The 22,775-nt window shown below is 42.3% G+C and overlaps 2 protein-coding genes across 2 annotated transcripts; one reads left to right on the plus strand and one right to left on the minus strand.

Moving 5' to 3' along the window:
* Positions 1-248: 248 nt before the first annotated feature.
* LOC104471996 (beta-1,4-galactosyltransferase 3-like) lies at positions 249-5,240 on the plus strand (the record flags this gene model as incomplete). The annotated part of the gene is made up of 5 exons (XM_010087523.1): positions 249-439; positions 996-1,118; positions 1,444-1,495; positions 4,019-4,110; positions 5,099-5,240. Coding segments are annotated over 5 exons (600 nt in total), but the record flags the coding sequence as incomplete, so codon positions are not given.
* A 1,889-nt stretch (positions 5,241-7,129) lies between these two features.
* On the minus strand, positions 7,130-22,379 carry B4GALT4 (UDP-Gal:betaGlcNAc beta 1,4- galactosyltransferase, polypeptide 4). Its single transcript, XM_010087522.1, has 6 exons — positions 22,112-22,379; positions 20,349-20,581; positions 16,093-16,280; positions 10,203-10,325; positions 7,744-7,848; positions 7,130-7,271 (listed from the first exon to the last, which is right to left on the minus strand). The coding sequence occupies exons 1-6, from the start codon at positions 22,377-22,379 to the stop codon at positions 7,130-7,132; spliced, it is 1,059 nt and encodes a 352-aa protein (XP_010085824.1).
* Positions 22,380-22,775: the final 396 nt, after the last annotated feature.

Genomic DNA, 22,775 nt, shown 5'->3' on the forward strand with positions numbered 1-22,775 from the left:
TAATAATCCGAAGGCCGAATCAACCCAGGTGCCCATAGCATACAGGACCTGACACAGCAAAGCTTATAATTGCTGAGAATATTGTGAAGAGAATGGGTAAAATTTTCATAGTCTGAGGCGTGAAATTTGCAGCCAGGATTGATTCATTCCATTGTCATTCATCTGAATAAGGCTTTTTTACTAACATAAATTTCAATTGACTTATCCTCTGTGTTGTTTTGGTGAAGAAATGTAGGTTTTCTTTTCAGGTGGGGAATGGTACATTTAACCGAGCAAAGCTCCTTAATGTTGGTGTCCGGGAAGCCCTGAAGGATGAAGACTGGGACTGCCTTCTCCTGCATGATGTGGACCTAGTACCTGAGAACGATTATAATCTCTATGTTTGTGATGAATACAATCCCAAGCACATGGCTAGTGCCATGGATAAGTTCCAGTACACGTGAGTGCCTCCATTTGCTTTGGATGTATGTATCCTAACTGATTCACTCTCAGCAGAGAAAGTATGAATGGGGACAAGGAAAGATAAAACCTTTGAGAGGTTTTCTGTTTGGTTTGCACTAGTAACTTCCCCAGAAAAGGTATTCTTGGCCTAAGTATGCAATCTTGAACAGTTCCTTGCCAGCAGTTCCCTGTTCCACTGTTAGATCAGCTTAGCAAATGACTGCCAGATTTCTGTCTGCCTTTCCTTCCAGAATAAAAGTATAGGGTGGGAATTATTGAAGTATGTGGAAGATGTGCAATAGTATGCAGGTATTTTGAACTAACCCAAGATGTGAATTTCAAAACCAGCTTTACTTTGGTCTGGGGCAGGGGAAGGAACAACACAGGAGATGGCATATGATAGAAATTACACTGATTTTGCTCTTTTGGGTTTCAGCACTGTCATGACTCTAAGGTATCCTGTTAATACATGTGTGACTTAGATCATGTTGTTAGTTTGTGGAGGTATTAGCTTTCAGAACTGATGCTTTTTTTTTTCTTTCTTTCTCTTTTAGTCTGCCATATAAATCCTTTTTTGGGGGTGTATCTGCTCTGACTCCAGAACATTACATGAAGATAAATGGGTTTCCAAACACATACTGGGGCAGTGGTGGTGAAAATGACGACATTGCTACAAGGTACTAATGCACAGGACAGGCTTAAAGTAGAACGAAGCTGGCTAGTGAAGCATGTAGCATTACCCTAGGAAAAGAACTAAGGTGTAGTTCCTTCACGTGTTTGCAGTATCATTATAATCTAACAAGCTGTTGGCATTGGGAATGGTTGATGTCAGAAGATGCTCAGAGTCTATGAATCCAATAATTGTATGCTGGGAGGACAAAGCTTTCCTCAGACTATGGAGGGCTGAATGTTACTTCACATCCTTGTGCCTTCAGTCACTCTGGAGTGCGTCCAAGGAGTTGTAACCACCACTAGTTGACAAGTGACACTTGACATTAACAGCCCCAAGGGAAGGAAGGAATCTGCAAGCTTGATGAATAAGAAAACCAAGAAGGTACTTACTAATTCTCAGACAGTTGGGAATTTAAGTTATGTTAAGTGCATCTAGGTTGCTCCAAGTATTACCTAATCACCAATACCTGGAATTAAGGAACACAAGGAATTCTAACTTCTGTCTTCAGTGCTGGGTGATGGAGAAGCCTGCACATTACTCTAAGTCAGTGACAGCAAGATCTGATGTTTTTTCTTGTACTTTAGTTGCCATGGCAGCAGCATGCTATAGAAGGGAATACAATGAGTTTACTTCCAGGTACTCTGCCTAATGCGAATTCTTCAAGTACAAAATCATGGTTGTAGCTTCTTTATTCAGCTTTGTAGTTGCACTGTGCACCTTCATCATCCTGCACTGAGGCAAGCTCATGGGGAGTTCATAAAACTTAACTGACAATAAAGGCCTTGTGTGTTTTTTGGTCTTGCACAGTGTGACAAGTTACACAGTTACAGTGGAGTGTTCTGTTTGAGGACTGTAGGAGTTTTTACAAAGCAGTATTCTTTTGGGAATTGAAAGTCATGTTTTTCTAACACAGAATTCCTCCTTTTCCTTTCAGAGAAAGCTGACTAAAAGGGTGTATGGTTGTTTAGATATTGAGCATTTACAAAAGGAATGTAATGTCAGGAAAATAACCTTTAAATCAAACACTAAAATGTTGGGCCTATTTAACTGTTCTTAGTGCAGCTTAGGCATCTAATGTTGTTTCAGTACCAGTGGTAGAGAGTCATACCAGTTATGCATAAGAGTGCACTTCCTTACAGAAATCTCTTAAGGGAAGTAAGTTATGTAGATCCCAAAACAGCCCTTTCTTGAAGGAAAGTAAATCATGTTTTGTACTACTTGTACTAATGATTACTAACAATTACTAAAACTTGTACTAATGATTACCAGTGTTCTAGCCCATAGGTACACAGAGGCCATGGCCAGTGTTTGTTAATGATTTATTTGCAGTCTGAAGTTGCAACCTGCAGAAGTTAGGAATAAGCAGGCTATTTTTGAATGTCCAGCTTGATGCACTTACTGGGATTTGGATTTTAGGAGGTGCTCAAGCACTTCTTACTGCATACCAACAAAATTAATTAATATTTGAAATGGCACATGGCAATGTAAAAAAAAAAAAAAATCCTGTGTAAAGATTTTTATGCTGTGATAGTGCTTGTTAAAGCAGAGTTCACGAAAGAAAAAAAAAAACACTGGCTGCTACTTAAGAGTTGTGAGACTGCAGTACTCTTTTAATATTAGTCCTAGCAAATGCCAGGATCTACCTTTTATTAGAAGGAGACACTAATTGGAACTGCTTATGTGTTAACATTATCAACTCCAGGAAAATCTGCTGAGTTCTTCTTAGGAGTAAATTAACATATTAGCTTTAATATTATGTCTTTAGTTTAATCTTGCGATGCAAAAACTGTAACGGGAAAGCTAGTTTAGTATTCTTGCATTTTCTTGTCTTTTTGATTGAACGTGCAATAAGCTTATGTTCAGAAAACAAGAAACCCTGTCTAAAACTCAGTCTGAAATAATACTACATCAAAGTGTCAATGATCAGTTCATCATCAGCATTTGATGGCTCTACAGAACTGAAAATATGTTAGTCTAGACTCCTTCAGTTTTGTAACAGTCCTGCTTCAGTGTGGCTTGCTGCCATACTAGATCTCAATGGAAGGCAATGAAATGCTGCAAAGATGCCAGCTAGATAACCTCAGTTGGGCAAACATTCCTTCTTACATTCACCGGAATTTTCTCTACCTAAGAGCTGCCCTGTGATAACAAAAGTTTGCTAGCCCTAGCACTATTACAGGCACTTTTTATTGGTAAACTAACATAGACGCCATCAGCAATGGCTTGCTTGAAAGTCACCCAAAATGGTTTTTAGGAGCTCTCTTCTGGAATTCTGAGCCTGCAGTCACTTTTTTCTTATCTAACTGTCCTGCAGCTGAGCAATCCCCATTTGTTTATCTGGTGCCTGTATTTATCACTAATCCTTTACAAAACCAGTCCTCTAACTAGGCCATCGGAATGAGTAGCACTTCTCAAAGAATAGGGAGAAGCTTAATCTGGGTCTGGAATTCAGGACTGGCTTCCTTTCAGAAATTCCAAGTTTGGGGATGTTTGGTGGTATTTTTTTGTTTGTTGTTTTTTCAGTTTAGGTAAAGGACCTCCGGGCAGTAAAAGCTCTGCTCTTATAAGAAAGTGAAAATAATGTTCAATTATCAGATTGACAGGAATTGCTCTTGAATGCTCTGTACGCTGTTGTTCTCTCCCTGTTTGCTATAATTCTCTTTGTACCCTGTTGAAGTACATTGCAGCCGGGAGCTTTCTAGCCCAAATCTGATTAGAACCTGCCAGAGAAGATAATGTGGCACTGTGCTGTTAAACTCCCTCCCTCCACCTTCTGCCTTTTGCTTTGATTACATTAAGACTGAAAATAATCTCTGAATTTGAACTTCCCTATAACTAAGACTAGAAATTGTATCTTTATGCCTAAACAAAGATTTTCTTTGTTGTTTTAAAGGATTCGGTTAGCAAATGAAAGTAGTCCGGACATCACCTCACCTTGGACGTTACAAAGTAATGAACTACAATGACAAGACAGAAACCCAAGAGCCTTGGAGAAGGTAACTGTTCTGGGTGGGGAGGAGGGATGCAGTTAGGAGGCCTCTCTTTACATTGTGGCAGGTTGACTGTACCATCATCTTCCCCAAAACAGGCAGAAAGTATACCTAGTGCCACTGCTTGTTCTTCTGCTGTAATGTGGCTATCTAAAGAAGGCTCCCAGTCAGTTTCAACTGACTACTGTTGCTCCCAAGGATTTCTCCTAGTTTTCTATTTTTTTGCTATTGTTAAGGACATGTGCTAGCTAGGAAGCTAACACATACCAGACTTAAGCATCAAATTACTCAAGGAATAAAACTTAAAAAAAATAGTGCCTGTTATGTAAATAAGGAGAGTTCAGTTTGAAGAGGTACTTTGTTACAACTTCCCTAGAGTAAGAACTGGCTCTTCAAGCTGTGTGGATTTACGATGTGCCATTAAAGTAGCAGAAAGCAGTGTTCTAGTTTGAAGACATGAGGAAGGTGCCATGAGAGACCTTAGCAAAGACCCAGTTTTATACAAAAGAGCTGGAGAAGGGTGTTGGGTCAAGTGTGGTGGAGGCTTCCCATACCAAGACAATGCCAACTTCCCCCTGTCATCTCAAAACTCAGGTTTCTATAAAAACCCTCTCTGAAAACCTATGTCCAGCAGCCTATATACATGATTGCTGCAAGCCTCTTCATTGCACTCCCAGGTCCCTCTAAGCTGATGCTAGTTTCATGGATTTTTTGCAGACTGTAGTTGCCACCTCACTGGTCTCAGTCTACTTAGGTTCCAGTACAAATTGCCTTCATTGTATAGAGTAAGTTCACACTGAGTATTCTAAGCTGTTTAGTCTTACAAAGTGCCTTCTCTCTCTAGTTTGTATTATGTGAGAATAATCCTCTCGGGGCTTTTTTGCTCACAGCTTTCATCTGCTAAGCATTTGCCCCTGCTGGAAGACTGTTTCTTCTGCAGCTTCAGCTGCAGCCATCACCATTGTTCTAAGTGCAGGTATTCTTCCTTCTTCAGGCCTACTTCTGGACACAACACCAGAAAAACATGGAAGGATGATGGAATGAATTCATTAGAGTTCAAGCTCCTTTCCAGGATAAAGCATCCTCTTTATACCAACATCACTGTGGACATTGGCTATGTCCCCCCATTTTTGTAAGAGAATGAAAGCAAGCATGGGGGCTCAGCATGGCAGCATGCATATGGGTGTTCAGCCTCTACCTCCTGTTGTACAGTATGCACCACCTGAGACTAATCCTTTTGTCTTTCATGCATCTCACTTTTCTTCTCAGTGTATAAGATTTAGAAGAAAAGGCTTCAGGAATAGGGTATGATTAATAAAGAGGACAAGACTTACTGTAAAAATTGTCAAAGCACTGTAAAATTAACAACTGAGCCAGACCCACCTCCCAGCCCTGAGGCCTGGGAGATCAAGTTGTTCTTGACAGTGAGCTGACCCAAGTTTTCTGGAACCTTTGTTCCACAGCTGGATAGCTCTGTCCTGCTTCTTACTCAAGTGTTAATTGGGATGCAAGCCATTCTGTCAGATAGGCCTCTAAAGTGCTATATTTTGAGAAAGTGTTGATACCAGTTACAGTTCTGTAAATCTCTTTTGTGAATTTGAGTAAAATAAATTATTTATTAAGAGTGTAATAAAGGAGAAAGTTGCCCTGAAACCAGAGCTTAAGTCCTTGTTTTTTTTCTGGACTGATCCTTCAGTGTTTAAATGTTTTTATTGTAGCCATATGAATGGGACCTGAGGCTGTCACCTAGTCTAACCTCCTGCTCAGAGCAGGGAAATTAATCTAATGTTTAAGCAACAGCTGAAATATCTTTCAAAGTTGATCTGTCTTCAACATAAAATACTTCTGAGAAATGAAATACTAGGGGAAAAATGAAGTCAAACATGTCAACAGTGGAGCTGTGAAGAATGCATTTGCACTTACCCGGCTGTGAGACTGACACAGTCTGCCCCAGACTGTGTCTGCTCTGTAATCTCCCCTTCTCTATAAAGTCAGTGAGTAACACTGCCTGGCAGGTCCAATTATTTTGCAAGAACTTTTTGCTTGTTACTTGCAGATGATATTAAAATTCCTTCTTCCCTGAAAAGCTGCATCTATCCCACTAACACCTAAGAATTTAAAGCTTCACCCTTCTCTGCAGTTGGAATAATGAGTCAACCAGCTACAGAATCATTCTCCAAAACTGTAGTAAGCAGAAGTTCCTTTTTTGGCATGTGTCCTAAAAGAAACTCTCCCAACCCTGGCTTTACATCTACCTCCAAGGGGTACATGTCCAAGAAGCAAGAATAAGGACTGTTAGGTACAGTGCAGTAAGGAAAGTACTCTAATCAAGATTTTAGCAGAAATCCTGCAGCAGTTTAACCACGGACTTTCACCAAACTTCTAAAACAAGAAACATAAATTAATAATGGCCTGGGTATGTATACAAATACGCACTCTGCTAACAGTGTGGCTCCAAAGCATTAAAAACGTGGACAGCAATTTCTCTCCATCTGACATAGCTGGCCACTGCCTTTTCTTCCAGGTCTGCAGTCACACGCAGCCTCCAGCCTACTGCAGAACTGAGGCTTCCATTTTGCCACAGGACACTTCATCAGTCCCACTCACTGCAGGTTGAGCTGAGCTCATGAAGGACAAGAGAAGCCTTTTGAATTCAATGGAGTGTATTTATTGAGAGACATGTAACATCTCCTCGCCTATTACCATTATTGCCCTTCCCTCACACATAAGCAGTTTTTCCTCAGGCTGGAAAAAAAAAGCTTTTCTCAGCAAGTTTATAGTTGGTGAAGAATTCTTGTGCTTTTAATGAGAAAAGACTGGCCTGTTCCTTTTGAAGTCACAGTAGTGTTGGCAGTGCTACGCTGCCTTCCCCCTACAACAAATAAGTTTAGGAATAGTTGCAAGAACAAAATTTCTTTCAGGAGACTTAGTTCAAGTCTTAGTTCCAGTCTTCCACTGGACCAGCCCAAACAAGGACACTTCTGCAAACGTCCCAGCAAAAAGTGCATAGAAGAACATGAGGAACTTATGAGATCTTGGGCTGCATGCTGAAATCCACCGTGATGTTGATGTATAAAGGGTTATGTTCCACTGAGAGCAGTTTATATGAACAAGAGTTCAGCCCATCCGTTTTCCATTTTCTAGATACCTGATGTAGAAGTTTCATCCTGAGGACAAAGAGGAGAAAAATCTTCACTGATGTGCACAGGAGTGGAGTTCTAAGCTCTTTCCCACCACTACTAAACTTAGAGGCAGAGCTACAGCCATTCTCTATCTGCTGGGAATGTAAAGTCATGCTTTTCCTGTGCTCAGCATGGACAATCAGACATGGGAAGAGTCCTTTGATTTGAGGAGGAGGTTTAAACCATTTAATTTCAGAAATCATATGCTCAAATCATATCCAGGTAACTGTAACTTTGGAAGTTTAAAGAACATCACCCAGTCAATTCTAGGCAGATCTCCTGTACAGAAAAACAGCTGCCAGCTGCAAACAGTGGTGTCACAGGGGTGTCCCCCAGAGCCTCCAAGTACCACAAAATGCCTATTTGTCCTAGAGCAAACAACTTGGCCCCCAAGTTCCTGGCTTCTAACCACATACCAAGACAATGCAAGGTGGAACACTGTCTGTTCTTGACTCACCTCTCTCCATTCTCCTCATTACCATGGTCTCGTTTGTGGAAGATCATCGTGTACCTGGCTACATTGGCAGATGGCCTCACCACTCTCATCTTCTGCATCTCAACCCTGGAAGAAGCAATAGTGCCGTAAGTAAGACATGACCTCTAAACACGCTCTTAAGGAAAAAAATCCACACATTTGGAGATTTCATCTCTTATAGATGCCGCAGAAGCAAGCATAGGGAACTGTAGGAAACTCATCTTCATCTCTTCCAGGGCATGTTTTGCCAGAGAAATGGAGTTGTGTTCCTGAAGAACAGGTCCAGTAGGGTGATGGATACCCCTTGCTGTCAGGTAGCTACTACAGTAGAGATCATGTATAATGTCTGCTTAAAGCTCTACAACAAAGTACATTTAAATTAGTATTGTCTGGTCTAGTCTGTACTGCCCTCTATTAAATCTAGGAGGTCTGTGGCAAGATTCTACATTTTGCAACAAATTCATCTTAACTCCTGCAATAAAGCCCCTATACTTGATAGTTTTCCACTTAAAAAGAAAAAAACACTCTTGTTTTTTAATAGTTGGCAGACAGTTGCAAAATTTTTATTTGTTGACACAAAGAAAATTTTCTTTCTGAGAACAGTGCCAGGAACACTGAGCCCCACGCATGGATTTAAGTGTCTGACAATCAGCCACTTGATTGGAGCTTTTGGCCTTAAAACATTTGTGGAACACAACAATTTTGTTCTGTCAGCAGAAAGGGCTAACTTCACGACAACAGAATTAAGGAATAGCCCAAATTTTTGCTAGTCAGCTGAAAGAGCAATAGGAAACCAAGAACTGAAGAAACTAAGTCCCTCCAGCTTTCCAATGACTGTATCAAACACAACAAAAGATCTGAAAAATCTTTGTGATGCACACCTTAGGAAGGGGCCCACAAGAGATTTAGCAATTTAGCACAGAGGCAAAACAGTAGGACCTAAGGGCACTACAGCCCTGAGTTCCTGAAGATACTGAAGGGGATGCTGCCATCTGGCTGCAAGGATCTCTCTGTACAACAATCCACGGAGACTGTGAGCTTCCTGTTACCTACCCACTGCAAACCCTGTAACCAGCCCAGTGCAAGATCTACCCAAGACGAAAGGCATGAGGCAAGTCCAGTTGCACTGTGCACTCTGGGTCGTATGATTTGGTTTCCACATCAAGACCACAACAGCTGCAAAATTATGGAGGTGCCACATCCAAGCAAGCATCGGTTTTGAGTCCAACCATTTGCAAACATTGTGGAGACCTCAGTAAATCCTACTGATCTGCTGCACAGCTGGTTCTCTGCTGCCCACAGGAACATTTGAAAGAAACTATTATCACCTTTGTTTGTTCATTAACTGTGACACTTCTCAGGAAGCAGGGGAATAAGATGGTGCCAAGCCATCCCCTGCCACTATAAAAGCCAGCTCCCAAGACATCACAGAAGTTTGTGTCTCTAGCTAGGGGTAGGGAGGAAAAAAAAAAGTTGTGATTAAGGTGGTACAAAAATCCATGTCACCAGTAGACCTTTTAGATTTCTGCGATACAGCTACCTGATCTGCTGAACTGACACAGAAGAAACAACTTTCATTTGGAAGGTCCTAACTTCAACACACTCGATTTCACCAGCGTAATTATTTAACATCACCAGGGATACCAATTTTGTTTCCAAAATGTTTGTTTGCATATTTAAGCAACTGAAAAGGATAAACACAAGAATGACAGAGTACACTATACCCAAGTTACAAACCGAGAGGCTCTGCCAGCAGAGCTTGCAGGGTTGTGGGTTTTCTTCTGTGGTTTTTTTTGTTTTGTTTTACTCCCCCCCACTCCCCTCACCCCGTTCCTCCACTAACAACAATGCAGGATTAGAGGTTTCTTCCTAGGCAAAGGGCAAAAGGACTTCTTTGTCTCACTAAACCTCTCAAACTAACAAGTTTTTCCTACATTGACAGGCACGTCTGTGAAACTAATTTTAACAAGAGGCAAAGGGCATATGCATATGCATGCAGTCTTTCTAAAATTAAAGTTATTCACTATCTTAACTATAATCAATACCACCCACATACAAACTAAGCCCTGCTTGGAATAAATATGGTAGTCAATGAATGCAAAAAACCCAGCCCCACCAAACCCCAAACACTCCCAAGTATCTCTTTGGCAAATCACACTCCACACTTCAATCTTATTATTTCCATTATAACCAATTTCCAAGCAAGGATACAAACACTGTGTGGCAAATCTCAGGCATGCCTAATCTTTTCAAAGAGTAAACCATTCACAGAACTGTATCTTGCCCTCCAAATCCTCACTGCAATACTGTTTTGAATTGAAGACTCCTTTACTGCTCCACCTTCGGAAGCCAGGTGTGAAATCACACTGACTTTTTTTTAAATCAATGCCTGCCTCCTTCTTTCACACCCCGATCACTCTAGTTCTTTATTTATTTATTACCTGATTCGAAGATCATCATCTTCTCCACCCCAACCCCAGTAGTTGTTAGAGAATCCATTCACCTTGGAAAACTGATCTCTTGTTAGAGCAGTTACTCCTCCAAAATATCCCTGGTACCGTAACCTAGAAGTACACAAGAGAGAAAAGAACTAAAAGTCAAATTCTACCAACAATTAAAATATCCCCCCGAAACTCTGGATCTAGACCTGTCTTTCACAGAGTTAAGAGTGCAAGAAATGCATAATGTAGGTCCGGTTCTCTTACTCTTTTCACAAAGAGATAGTGATTTGCTTTAGGCCAGAAAAAGTTAACTTTCCAACAGAAAGAACAGAGCCTTCTTCAGTAGTTGCTCTCTCTCTTTACACAACTCCCCTTGCCAGTCTAAAAGGCACTTCAAGGACTGGTATGAATAGAACAAGAAAAAAGCTACACACTAATACAGGAGAAGCTTTGCAATACTAATAGCAAGCCATCAACTACCTTAGAGCTGAATCTGAAAAAACTGGAATGAAATTGGATCACAGCAATTGAGCACGTACTATGGGACACCTCACCTCCATCTATAAATTACTGCAGGACCAATTCCAAGGCAAGGTACTGTACAAGTTACTTATTAACATAATGTAATGGAGCTCAGCTCTAAAGGAGCTCATTTCCAACTTCTACCTTCCTTGTTCTGGAAACTGCATCCACTTTAAAAAGGTAATTACATACTATGCTTATTTATCTTCTTATACCATTTTGCTAATCGCTTTTTGTGGTACTCTCCTCTTTCTTGGCCCTTAAGGTAAGTGTTACAACACAGCCTCTACTATATTACCATTTCGAACTTCAGAGGTTATGCGCACATGGCTGCAGATGGCATTTTGATTTCTAGATGTATATGAATCTAAACAGATGAACAAATCAACAAGACTAGAAAGTATCCATCATGGCAATTTACATGCCAGACAAGCAAAGGTGCAATGCTTATTATTGTTTCTGGTTTGTCATAAGTTAAAAACCAAAACCAAAAAAAAATACAATAAAAAAAATCAACACACACAGCCTCCCTCACAGACTGTTTTTCCTAGATGATTTTTGCACCTGTCTTAGGATCACAGAAGAATTGCAGAGGTTGAAGGGGCCTCTGGAGATCAAGCAGTCCAGCCCCACTGCTCAGAGCAAGGTCTGCTGGAACAAGCTGCTGAGGACCATGTCCATTCAGGCTCTGAGCGTCTCCAAGGATGGAGATCCCACATTCTCTCTGGGCAGCCTGTTCCAGTAGTTGACCACCCTCACAGGTTTTCTGCATGTTTAAATTTCCTGTATTTCAGTTTGTACCCAGTGCCTCTCACTGAGAAGGGTCTGGCTCCACCTTTATTCCCTTCCAATAAGTATGTATACAGATTGCTAAGATCCCTCCTGAGCTGCCATTTCTCCCCACTGAGCAGTCTCAGCACTCTCAGCCTCTCTTCATACGTCAGACACTCCAATCTCAATCATCTCCATGGCACTTCCCTAGACTCACTCTCGTATGTCCGCATTTTTACCCTACTGAGGGAACCCAGAACTGGACACAACACTGCAGATATCATCTCACCAGTGCTGAGTAGAGGAGCATAATCACCTCCCTCAACCTGCTCATGACACCCCTTCCTAAAACTGCCCAAGATGCTACTGGCTGCCTTTGCAACAAGGGCACGTTGCTGGCTGATGTTCAGCTTGTTGTCTGCCAGGACCCCAGGTCCTCTTCTGCAAAGCTGCTTTCCAGACAGTTGGTCTCCAGCATGCACTGGTCTGAGTTATTCCTCCCCAGCTGCAGGACTCTGCATTTCCCTTTAGTTAACTACCTGAGATTCCTGTTAGCCAAGTTCTCCAGCCCAAAGTCCCTAGTGCATGAGCCACCCCTCCATGACTTACATCTTCTGACAGCTTGCTGAGGGTGCACATCCCCTGCTGTCCAGGTTATTAAGATGTTAACCAGTACTGGCCCCAGTATTGACCCCTGGGGTAAACCACAAGTGACTGGCCTCCAGTTGGACTTTGTTCCACTGATAGAAAACCCTTTGAGCGCAGCAGTTCTGCCAGTTTTTCAGTCCACCTCACTGTCCACTTATCTAGTCCATACTTAATCACACTGTTAATTGGGATGTAATGGGAGACAGTGTTGAAACCCTTCTAAAGTCAAGATAAACTACCCACTACTCCTCCTTAATCCACTAAGGTGGTCAGCTCAGAGAAGGTGAGTTTGGTCAGGCATGACTTGTAAATAGCTTTGCTTCATCACCTTCTCAGAGATCAAAACGTGAGGTCAACTAGCCTGTAGTTCCTCAAATCCTCCTTCTTGCCTGTCCTGAAGATAGAAGTGACATTAATTTTCTTCCAGTCCTCAGGAACCTCCCCCAGTCATCATAACCCTTCAAGGATAACAGAATGGCCTCACAATGACAGCAACCAATTCCCTTAGTACTCATGGATATATCCCATCAGGTCACATAGTTTTATGGTGTATGCCCAGTTTACGTATTCCTTAACTTGATCCTCCTCCACTAATGTCTTCGTAAGTGCAGACTTTTCCACTGGTATCAGAAGCCTGGGATTCCTGAAGCCAAGTCTTGCCAGTAAGGACCGAGGCAGAGAAGACAGCAAGTATCCTGTCCTTCTTCTTGTCTTTTGTCACCAGGTCCCCTGCCACACAGCAGGTATGCATTCTCCCTAGTCTTCCCAGCAGCTGTAGAAGCCCTTCACGTTACCCTTTAAGTTGCTTGCAAGATTCAGCTCCAGAGGGGCTTTGGTTTTTCTGACCCCATCAACATATGTTTAGAGAGCATCTTCTGTGTCCTCACAAGTCACCAGACTCTGCTTCCATCTCCTTCATGCTTCCTTTTTCTGTTCCAAGTTTTCTCAGAGCACCTTGTTCATACATGCAGGCCTCCATCCACTTTTGCTTGAGTTCCTGCACGTGGAAATGGACCTATGACAGGAGGCAACCCCTGAAGATCTCCCAGCCCTCCTGAATGCCTCTTCTCTCCAGGGTCATCTCCCAAGTGACACTTCCAAGCAGATCCCTGAACAGGAAGTCCAAGGTTGTGATCCTGCTATTTGCCTCATTCCCTGCTTGTTTCTGACATTCCCATCCCTGATGAGTTCTGCCTTGTTTATAAGTATGAACTTCAGCAGAACACATAATTTCATCAGTTCTGATCACATGTGTCAGGAAGTTATCATCAACTCACTTTGGAAATCTCATGGATTACTTTGTGCCCTGTTGTGTTGCCCTTCCAGCAGATACCAGGACGATTAAAGTTTTCTTTGAGGACCAGGGCCTGTATACATGAGGCTTCTTCCAGTTGTCTGAAAGAAGCTTTAACTGTCATTTGCTGGGACTGTGATATGCTTCCCAAAAGATGGTGCTATCTATATAAACATACAAAAAAGGATTGTTCTAGGCAGATGCAGCTTCTCATGTGCTCTACCTGTGGTTTTTTAATATGTCTGAAATTTACTCTTCCTTGCTCTCTCCCCTTTATTTCCTCTCCTAGAAGAGACCAGCCATGAGGTAGGGGTTATTATTAAAACTAAGAGTTTTAATAACTCCTACTGAGTTTTAATTATGCATTACTACCTTGAGAATTCTGCTATGGGTACCACAGAGAAATGCAGTGAACAGGTGGAATGGACAGTGAGGAGATGCCACAAACAGCAACAGCAGGGAAGAGCCTTCCCCAACCATGTGTTCAGGCTACACTACCAGTCACCAGCAGCACCACTTTCCCCCATTCCAGCAGCCTGGTAGGGGTTGGGAACTGACTGCCCACCCACGTATCCATATATGCACCCTGTAATTCCTCTACACCACTGGAGGGGCAGACACCAAAGGAGCCACACCTGTGACCAGGACAGTGCTGCCCACTCAACCCTCCTCAAGCAGAACAGAACAGAACTGGCAGGGCCCAGGCATATCTTGCTCCTAGGTGACACCATCTGTAAAAATGCACCTCTGTAACAGTGTTTGACCACCTCTTCCCTGAGGGCAAGAGAATATCATCTCCTTTGGGATTTTTAAAATTGGATTGAAGAAACCATACAATAGAAATTATCATTAGGAAAGGATGTTGTGCTGGTCTCAAGGAAATAGCTTAGCTCTGCTAGAAAATTTTTTTCTCACCCTTACCTTCAAAAAGTTTGAATATATAAACCCTTTCCTAAAGAACACAAACTAAAACTTGGGTTGAGATAACTCCCAAGGAGCACAGCTGCTAAGATTAGCATGCACTGCATCACCATAGAGGATTATCCCCCGGAAGAAAAACAAACAAAATAACTGAAGAAACCCATAGAATACCCACATTCCTGCCCAGGATGTTTTGTGTTAATGCAAACCATGTATGACTTCAGTTTTCCCAACCCATCTAAGTGACATGTCTTGGTATGCTCACCTCGGCCTAAGCAAAACACTGAGGTCACCCAACTGGGATTTTTCTCAGCTCAGTTCAGGTATCATTCTTGAGCTCAAGATCTGAATTCCTTCAAATGCACCCAGGAATTCCCTTGGAACCAGATAATTATTATCTCCATAGATGTGTAAATAGGGGCAATGACACAGAAAAGAAAGCATGAATCAAATTCAAGCCATCAGTATCCTAGTGAATACTGGTGCAGGGTATTCACAACACCCTAGTGCAGGGTGTTCACAACAAAAACGTTTGGTCACTGTAGGACTCTTTAAAGCCAAAGCTTAAGGATGACCCATAACTAATAGCTCCTTTCCACAAACAGTATTAATTTCCTCAGGTTTCTCCTAAGACAACCCTTTATTAAAATAAAAAAAAAATCCATAATCCATCTGCATGCTTAGTTAAGCTAAACACTTTCAGTAACTAAAGCACAGGAGGTTAAGTAAAGCACCTCAAGCTTTGTGCCACATTACTAGCCTGGATTCTATATGCCTGTCAATTAACAAGAACAGTTTTTCCTGTTGCTTTGGTGCACAACCTTCCTAGAGCCCTCAGCATTCTCTCTACAAGGCATATTGCTCTAAAAACTTGTCACAAGCCTAGTTCATTTGTGCTTGTTCCTGTTTCCACTGAATAACTGGAAAGTGAATATTACTCCGTACAATTTGCACATCCCACCTCTCTCATATATTTAACAAAGGAAACACAAAAGTAAAGCAAAGCTTTACTTCAAAGTACTCTGATATCAGCTTTTCAAAAGTCCACTTATAATTAATATTTAGAGTAACATGACATAAGAGGTGACTCTTGAAAGAAACACATTCAGTGAAACCACTCTAGTCACTAAATTCACCAAGCACAGGAGCCTTTTTTCTCTGGGGTGGACTGAACCTGACTTTTCACATTAAACTATTTACATCACACTATCACTTAGGGGACCCATTTAAAAACCAGAACAATCCTGTATTAGACACTGTTCAGCCAAATAATTAAAGGACAAGCCTATCCCTTGGCAAATTCTCACTTGAGCTCTCAATATCAGAAGTTGTCTCTTCAACAGCAGAAGTTAAGTGGCAAGTTTTGTTAGCACAATAGTAAGATCACGCTGTCAAACCACAGCACCAGGAGACTGCAAATGCATTTCTAGCTTTGACAGAAATCTTTGTGCAACATCTGTCACATTGCTTTCCTCTCCAAACACCCTTTACCTCACCCCATAAACCAGAATGATGACAACGATCATTTGTAGAGGCGACCATGGAGCTGACTTCAAAGACATCTGTACAGTCATCTTTTGCCAGAAGGCACTCCAGAGAGGCAGAGTGTTACCACCAGCAATCTGGTGTCAGAAGGCAGGGTAGATACCACCATACAGCTCCATCAGAAGAGGAACACTATCAGTAACGTGGCATTTCCCAGTTGGTATTCTTTCCATGTTCCTGGTTTCCTACCTGTATCCAGTATTGTTCCTGCCAACTACAAGGTGCTTTGGTTGTCTGTCACACATGTAAAGGTTAAAGTCATTTTCTGGCACCAGATCCACATCATGGAAAATGAAACAGTCCCAGTTGGCTTCTTTTAGGGCCTCTAGGTATCCTACATTCAGCAGTTTAGCTCGATTAAATTTGGTGTTGCCAGCCTGTGGAAGAGAACGGAGAAAAACCTCTGAAGAACACATCAAACCTTTTGAACCAGAACTGTTCCTGGGCATTTGTTCTGATGGCATAGCTCGCAACCACATTTGTGCATCACAGATTTTACAGCAGTAACTACACAAAGAGCTACCCCGTAACATTAGGTACAGCATCAGTATGGCCAATGATGAAAAGTGTTTCTTCAGTCTCTACTTGTCATGAACAAACACAGCCAGGGTCAGGAGAGCCTATGGTTATCTGGACAACAGAAGTATGTGTGCTGCACAATACAATTCTGCTACTATTGGCACTCCTGTCCTGGAGTTCCCATCAGGCTACATAACAAAGGAAATACCAGGAAACAGCTTAGAAACTGGCACTCCATACAACTGTTTTAGTAAGGCTTATGGAAGTTTGAAACAACACAAAATACAAAACCTTTACTCCCATACTGATTGGTTTATAGATATCAGAGCACCTGCCACAGATGATTTATGCTTGTCCACTCAGTTCAGAGGATAGCAACGCTTCAAGAGTCCACTGTATTTCCTTAAGTCACACAGTAGGTGGCAGAGTGGGAAACAAAAGGCAGATCTCTTAATTTTTAACTCCCATCTATAACACAATTATTATGCTGCACAGGGACTCACTCTAGCACAGAGCTTCACTTGACTTTTACTAGTCTTCATTGTTTGCTTTTGCTATAAGTTAGTGAATCTTCACTTTTTAAAAATATAATTTTTCACCTTTGAGGTATAAATACAAATATGCTTGCCTGGCAGTTGTTTAAGCTTACCATGTCACCATTCACTCTGGAGCAACAGGTGTGCTTATTTTGCTACTTATTTTTTACCAGGCTGTACACACATGCCGGCCTGTAAGAAGGCTTTCTGCTCCAAGGGCAAGGTGGTGAGTTGCCTTAAGCTCCCACCTGGCAGTCAGAGGGCCAAGCTCTGTGCCCCCAGAAACTGAAAGGACAATAATTTTCCAGACCTAGGAACCTGACGTACTTGAAAGAATAAAACTGCAATTTCCAAGAGGAAGGGGTCATTTGCTAGAAGCTGCCTGTTCCAAAAGAGGCTCCATGGAAGATAAGACAGGAGCTGGCTTCCCCAGACTGAGAGACAGATGTAGAAAAAGTAAATAAAGCATGTTTTATCGTTCTAAAAAGTGACGCTTTGCTCTGAAAAAGCAATTTGTTCACTATCACTAACAACCATCGGGTCCTGCACAGCGATTAATAAGATTTATGGCTCCATACCTGCAGTTAAGGAAATACAGCCTGCTCTGAGAAACTAAGAGAGGGATAACCAATTTCTCCCATTCTCAGTAAGGGAAGGGATGCACTTTCCATTAAAAATTTAGACACAATTCACCCAAAATCTATTATGTCAAATTCCTGACTTATTTTTTTAAGTGTCCTGTATATGAAAATCTGTCAGAAAATCTTCTCCTGATGACAAAAAGATAGGTTATTGAGTGAACAGAACAATTCAGATGACTGGTAAAGAACATATGGAGAACTTCACTTGCATTGGGTATCAAACCCAGCCTAGTTCAGCACCAACATTTACCACCTGCTGCTGTTCTGTCTCCCCATCAATAGTCAGCCACCACAGCCCACTTCTTGCACAAAGGTAGCCAAACAACACCTAAAATTACTTTCCAGGAAGGGCAGTTTTCAATGTTAGACCACATGCTGAACAAACAGCAAAGCTTACTCTCACCTTTTATTGAGGAAAGAATTGTCCTCCTTTGTTTCTATAGAAGAAAACACTGACCACAAGACAAACTTTGGAAAGGAATTATTTTCCCTTTAGGTATTACAAACTCACATGTTTTTTCAGCACTGCACTCATGTATGCATACATTTGTGCAGAGGAACACAACTTTCAAGACGTTACAAGCAGCCCATAAAGAAGAGATCTGGAATATGCCCTTCAATCGCTCACAGAGAAAAATAAAGGGCTTATTTCTTAATCTTCCTCCAAAGTAAACTCTGTATTTTAACAATTAAATCCTTTTTTTAACTATTCCTTTCCTCAAAAGATACTTAAAACAACTAATGACTTCACAAATGGAGAGTGAAAATGGATTTGCCATAAAAGAGTTTTGTTCGATCCACTTTCTAGTCTTCGGGTATGCCTATCTACATGGAAAGGTTAAGCAAAAGCTTCCAGTCTTCCAAATAAAAACTCTGATAGAACAAGTCCAGACTCGACACGGCTGCTCACATCAGACAAAACTTCCATACTCCAATATTACTTTTTGCTAACATGACAACAGCCATTCTCCACCTCACATATTCCAATAAATAAAGAACATATCCCCATTCTCCCAGTGATTTACTGCTAACCCCCGCTTGCTAGCTGGAGTGAGCTATTACATGTACAATTACAGTACATACTAATGTAGAAAAAAAAGCCACAGTTTCTCCACTGTATGGGCCACATGATGACTCTAAACAATGAAAGAACAATTTATTCCAGATGAAAGTAAACAACCTGTCATGACTTTTGTTGCTGTTCTGCTATGCCATTGAGCAAAAGTATAAGCTGTCACCTAGAACGCACTGACTCACACTGGTTAATTTACTTCAGCCTCTTTAAACAGAAGGGAAGAGAAACTAAATTAATTTATGAGCTTCTTCTCCTGCTGTCTGAAAAATCCACTTAGAGTCATGGAATTGTTTGGGTTGGAAGGGACCTTAAAGATCACTGAGTTCCAACCCCCCTGCCATGGGCAGGGACACCTCCCACTAGCCCAGGTTGCTCAAAGCCTCATCCAGCCTGGCCTTGAACCCTTCCAGGGATGGGGCATCCACAGCTTCTCTGGGCAACCTGCTCCAGTGTCTCACAGCCCTCACAGTAAAAAAGTTCTTCTTAATATCTAATTTAAATCTACCCTCTTTCAGCTTAAACCCACTACCCTTTCTCCTATCACTACATGCCCTTGTAAGAAGTCTCTCTCCAGCTTTCTTGCAGGCCCTGTCCAGGTACTGGAAGGCTGCTTTACAGTCTCCCCAGAGCCTTCTCTTCTCTACACTAAACCACCCCCAACTCTCACAGCCTTTCTTCATGGGAGGGGTGCTCCAGCCCTCTGATCATCTTTACAGCCCTCCTCTGGATCTGCTCCAACAGGTCCATGTGCTTCTTACATTGGGGACCCCAGAGCTGGACACAGTACTCCAGGTAGGGCCTCACAAGAGCAGAATACAGGGGAGAACCACCTTGCTCAACGTGCTGGTCACACTTCTGATGCGGCCTGGGATACAGGTTGCTTTCTGGGCTGCAAGCACACATTGCCAGGTCATATTAGATCAAAGCAGATATTACAAAACAGAAACCTATACTGCTTTGAGCTCACATGACCAGAACATAAGCACCTTAGACGGAAGACAACGTGGCACAAGTCTATATGCTCAACTTTTAGCTGCTGACTCAGCAGAGTTCAAAAGAATTCAAACAAAGAAATTCATAAATCTTTCAGGAACCAAATGCTCTGTCATGACTACTTCCCACAACCCTTGCTGGGCAAGTACCTACAAGCAGTAGCTGGCATGTTTAGTTTGAGACAGTAGAAGTACAACTACGTGATACACACAACTCAGGCATGACAGTCAGTAAGCAGATGGGAGAGGAGAGAAAAGGTAGATACAAACTGAGGCCTCCAATCCAAACAACTCCAAATTTAAAGACAGAAGATGTCAGCCTAGTTACACAGGGGTATACTGCAAGAGAAGCAAGTTGCATTAGTACTTGCACATACTTGTACATACAAAAGATGCTTACCTTGAACACTAGCTCAGAAATAGTAAGCTACTTAGACCAAGAAACAGACACCAGTTAAAGACACTGTTTGTTAATACTTCCCAGCTTTGCTAATAGCAGCTGAGATCCTGTAGTGCTACCAGCAAAGCCTGCATGCACCACTGCATCCCTCAACAAGTAGAAGTGTTTGAAACAGGCTTGGAGGACTGATGTTAGACAGCAGAGGCAGCAGCATACCTCTCCTCAGACTGCAGAGCACTGACATCATCCCCACCCAAATATGTCTCTGCATAGTTGCCTCACCTGGTGAATAACGTAGATGCCGTAGTCCAGCTGCTGTCTTTGTAGGAAGGGGTGGAGGTGCTCCAGGAGGTACAGCAGATGCTTCTCTCGATTGCGGTGTGGGATGATGATGGCCACGTGCTGCAATGCTGAGCACTCTGTAGGGTGGTACCGGCCCTTGGCTACCTGAGGGTTCTCCTTTTGTACTTCTTCTAGTGTGAGAGATGCTTTGAAGGTGAGTTTGCTGGCACCTCCTGTAGGAGAAGAAAATAAGTTTTCTTAAGTTGTTTCTGGTTGTGGCTAGTCCAGTCACCTAATGAGGCACTCTGTAACCAGCACAAAAAACCCAGGTTCAAGCCCCTATTGGTTTCCATGCCTTTCCAAGAGAAAAGTAGTGCTACAAGGACATTACATGGGCAGAAGAAGGAGAAGGTATTGAGCGTTTAGCTGCTTAAACAGGCTAGTGATGATTTAAAAAGAAAAAATATTTTTTAAATCAAGAGAAGTTCCACCCTACTGCAGGAGGACTGGCCAGAAACTGCTGCCAGGGGAAAGCAGAGGAGAGCAAAGTGGAAAGAGATGTAGACTGTGAGAAGTCATCTCTACTTAAAGAATGAAAAAAAGCATCAGAGGCTTAAGGCTACATATTTGCAAGATAAAACGTATCAAAGGCTGTCTGGAGCCAAGTGAGATTTCCATCACTTCTCTTGCTCTGAGCTATCACCATTCCAGCCCCTCCAGGACTCAAACCCATGAAAGAGAACAATGCAGGCAACAGTGCAGGCAACGGTGACAGCTACAGCCGCAGTGCATTTACTTAAGCAAATACATCTTGAGGGCAGGGGTAGGGTTGTGCAGCTAGACAGCAGCTTTTTGGACTACATTAGGGAGGCAGGAAGAATCCAGCTTCCCAAATCCCTAATCAGGTTCACCAAAAAGAAGATGGCAATTACATGGTACTGCAAATCAGAAACCTGGTGCTGCTAGCAATACTAAGACAAAAAAAGGTGGATAAATACAGACAGTCAAACCAAAGAAACAGTCACCTATTTGAACCACCATCATAAGTAGTGCTAACCCCCAACACAGCTGTGAAGTCCTTCAATTGTCAAGATAGACAAAAGTACCTCTAATAACAAAAAGGCAAAAAATTGAGGGAAGGTGAAAAGACTTTTGGTTGAGATAAAGACAGTTTAATAAAAAAAGCAAAAGCTGCACATGTGAGCAAGGCAAAAAGAGAAATTCATTCACTGCTTTCCATCAGCAGGCAGGTGTCTAGCCATGTCCTGGGAAGCAGGGCTTCAGCATGTATAGCAGTTGTTGGGAAGACAAACACTAACCATGAACCATCTCTCTTCCTCCCTTCCCTGAGCTTTTATGGCTGAGCATGATACAAGGTCATATGGTAAGGATATATCCCTTCGGTCAGTTGGGGTCAGCTGTCCTGGCTGTGGCCACTCTTACCCTCTTGCCCACCACCTCCAGTCTACCAGATTAGGGAGAGCCAGGGACAAAACCTCAGTGTGCAAACTGGTGAGTTACCAAAGCTGTCCATGACAAACTCAAAGCACACCACCATACACGCTGCTATCCCAGCCAGACCCAGCACAGACACTCTGCTACAAGTCACTTCCTCACCCAGAAGTGCTTACTGCAACTGGTTGCACTGTATTTGTTTCACAGGAAAAAAGTGTCCAACTGTAAAACAGCTAGGAAGAAAACCAAGTCAGCAGTACCAAGCAGATGTAACTTGTTAGAAAGAAGAAGAAAGCATCATCACTTACGCAGGTACGGAGACAGAGTTGGGCAGCGACCCAGAAATGACTTCACCGTGGGAGCTTTCTCAATTGATTTGATCTTTTCTTCCTTTTGACTGTCCTCCGGGCTAGTTACCTTTCTGAAATCCTCCACCATGCTCTTAGCTTTAGAAATTTCCTGTCCAGAGTCCACAAGGTAACTGAATGTGGCCCATATCACCATCAAACACAAAGTGACAAGCACCATCACTTTGAACTTATAGAAGAGGTGAAAGATATACAAGCTCATGGCCATTGCTCTCCCTGATCCACAAAATGCTCCCTCCACTCTGACACTGAGGCAGGCCACTGCGTGTGCAGTGGGGATGAAAGCAAAGGTCCCAAGAAGAACATCAAAGTAATGAAGGAAAAGTAGGGAGGGCTGCCACCACACTTCCTGCAGTTTTGCTATTCATGGAGCCATGGTGCCATTTGCTCTTCAATTGTCAGCAAATACAACTTAACCTGGACAAAGAAAAAAAGGAAGAAGAGAGTTAGTTTGTACCACCCTCTACTGCTGTACCTTCACAGACTTCATGAAAAGAACTTATGACAAAACATGAAAGAAACATCAAATATGAACTACTGGGCAGAAACTAAGACACTGAGCCTTGGTCCCAGCTCAGCCACAAACCAGTTGCATGATTTTAAG

Source organism: Pterocles gutturalis, unplaced genomic scaffold (genome assembly GCF_000699245.1).
Source record: "Pterocles gutturalis isolate BGI_N339 unplaced genomic scaffold, ASM69924v1 scaffold15676, whole genome shotgun sequence".
NCBI lineage: Eukaryota > Metazoa > Chordata > Aves > Pterocliformes > Pteroclidae > Pterocles > Pterocles gutturalis.

Excerpts from the sequence above, each read along its gene's own strand:
- B4GALT4 (XM_010087522.1), bottom strand. The coding sequence starts at position 22,379 with ATGGCCATGAGCTTGTATATCTTTCACCTCTTCTATAAGTTCAAAGTG. Across the intron at positions 10,326-16,092 it reads AGGAACAATACTGGATACAG|GTTACGGTACCAGGGATATT; the intron begins GTAGGAAACCAG and ends GTGTACTTCTAG. Across the intron at positions 7,849-10,202 it reads GATGATGATCTTCGAATCAG|GGTTGAGATGCAGAAGATGA; the intron begins GTAATAAATAAA and ends TGCTTCTTCCAG.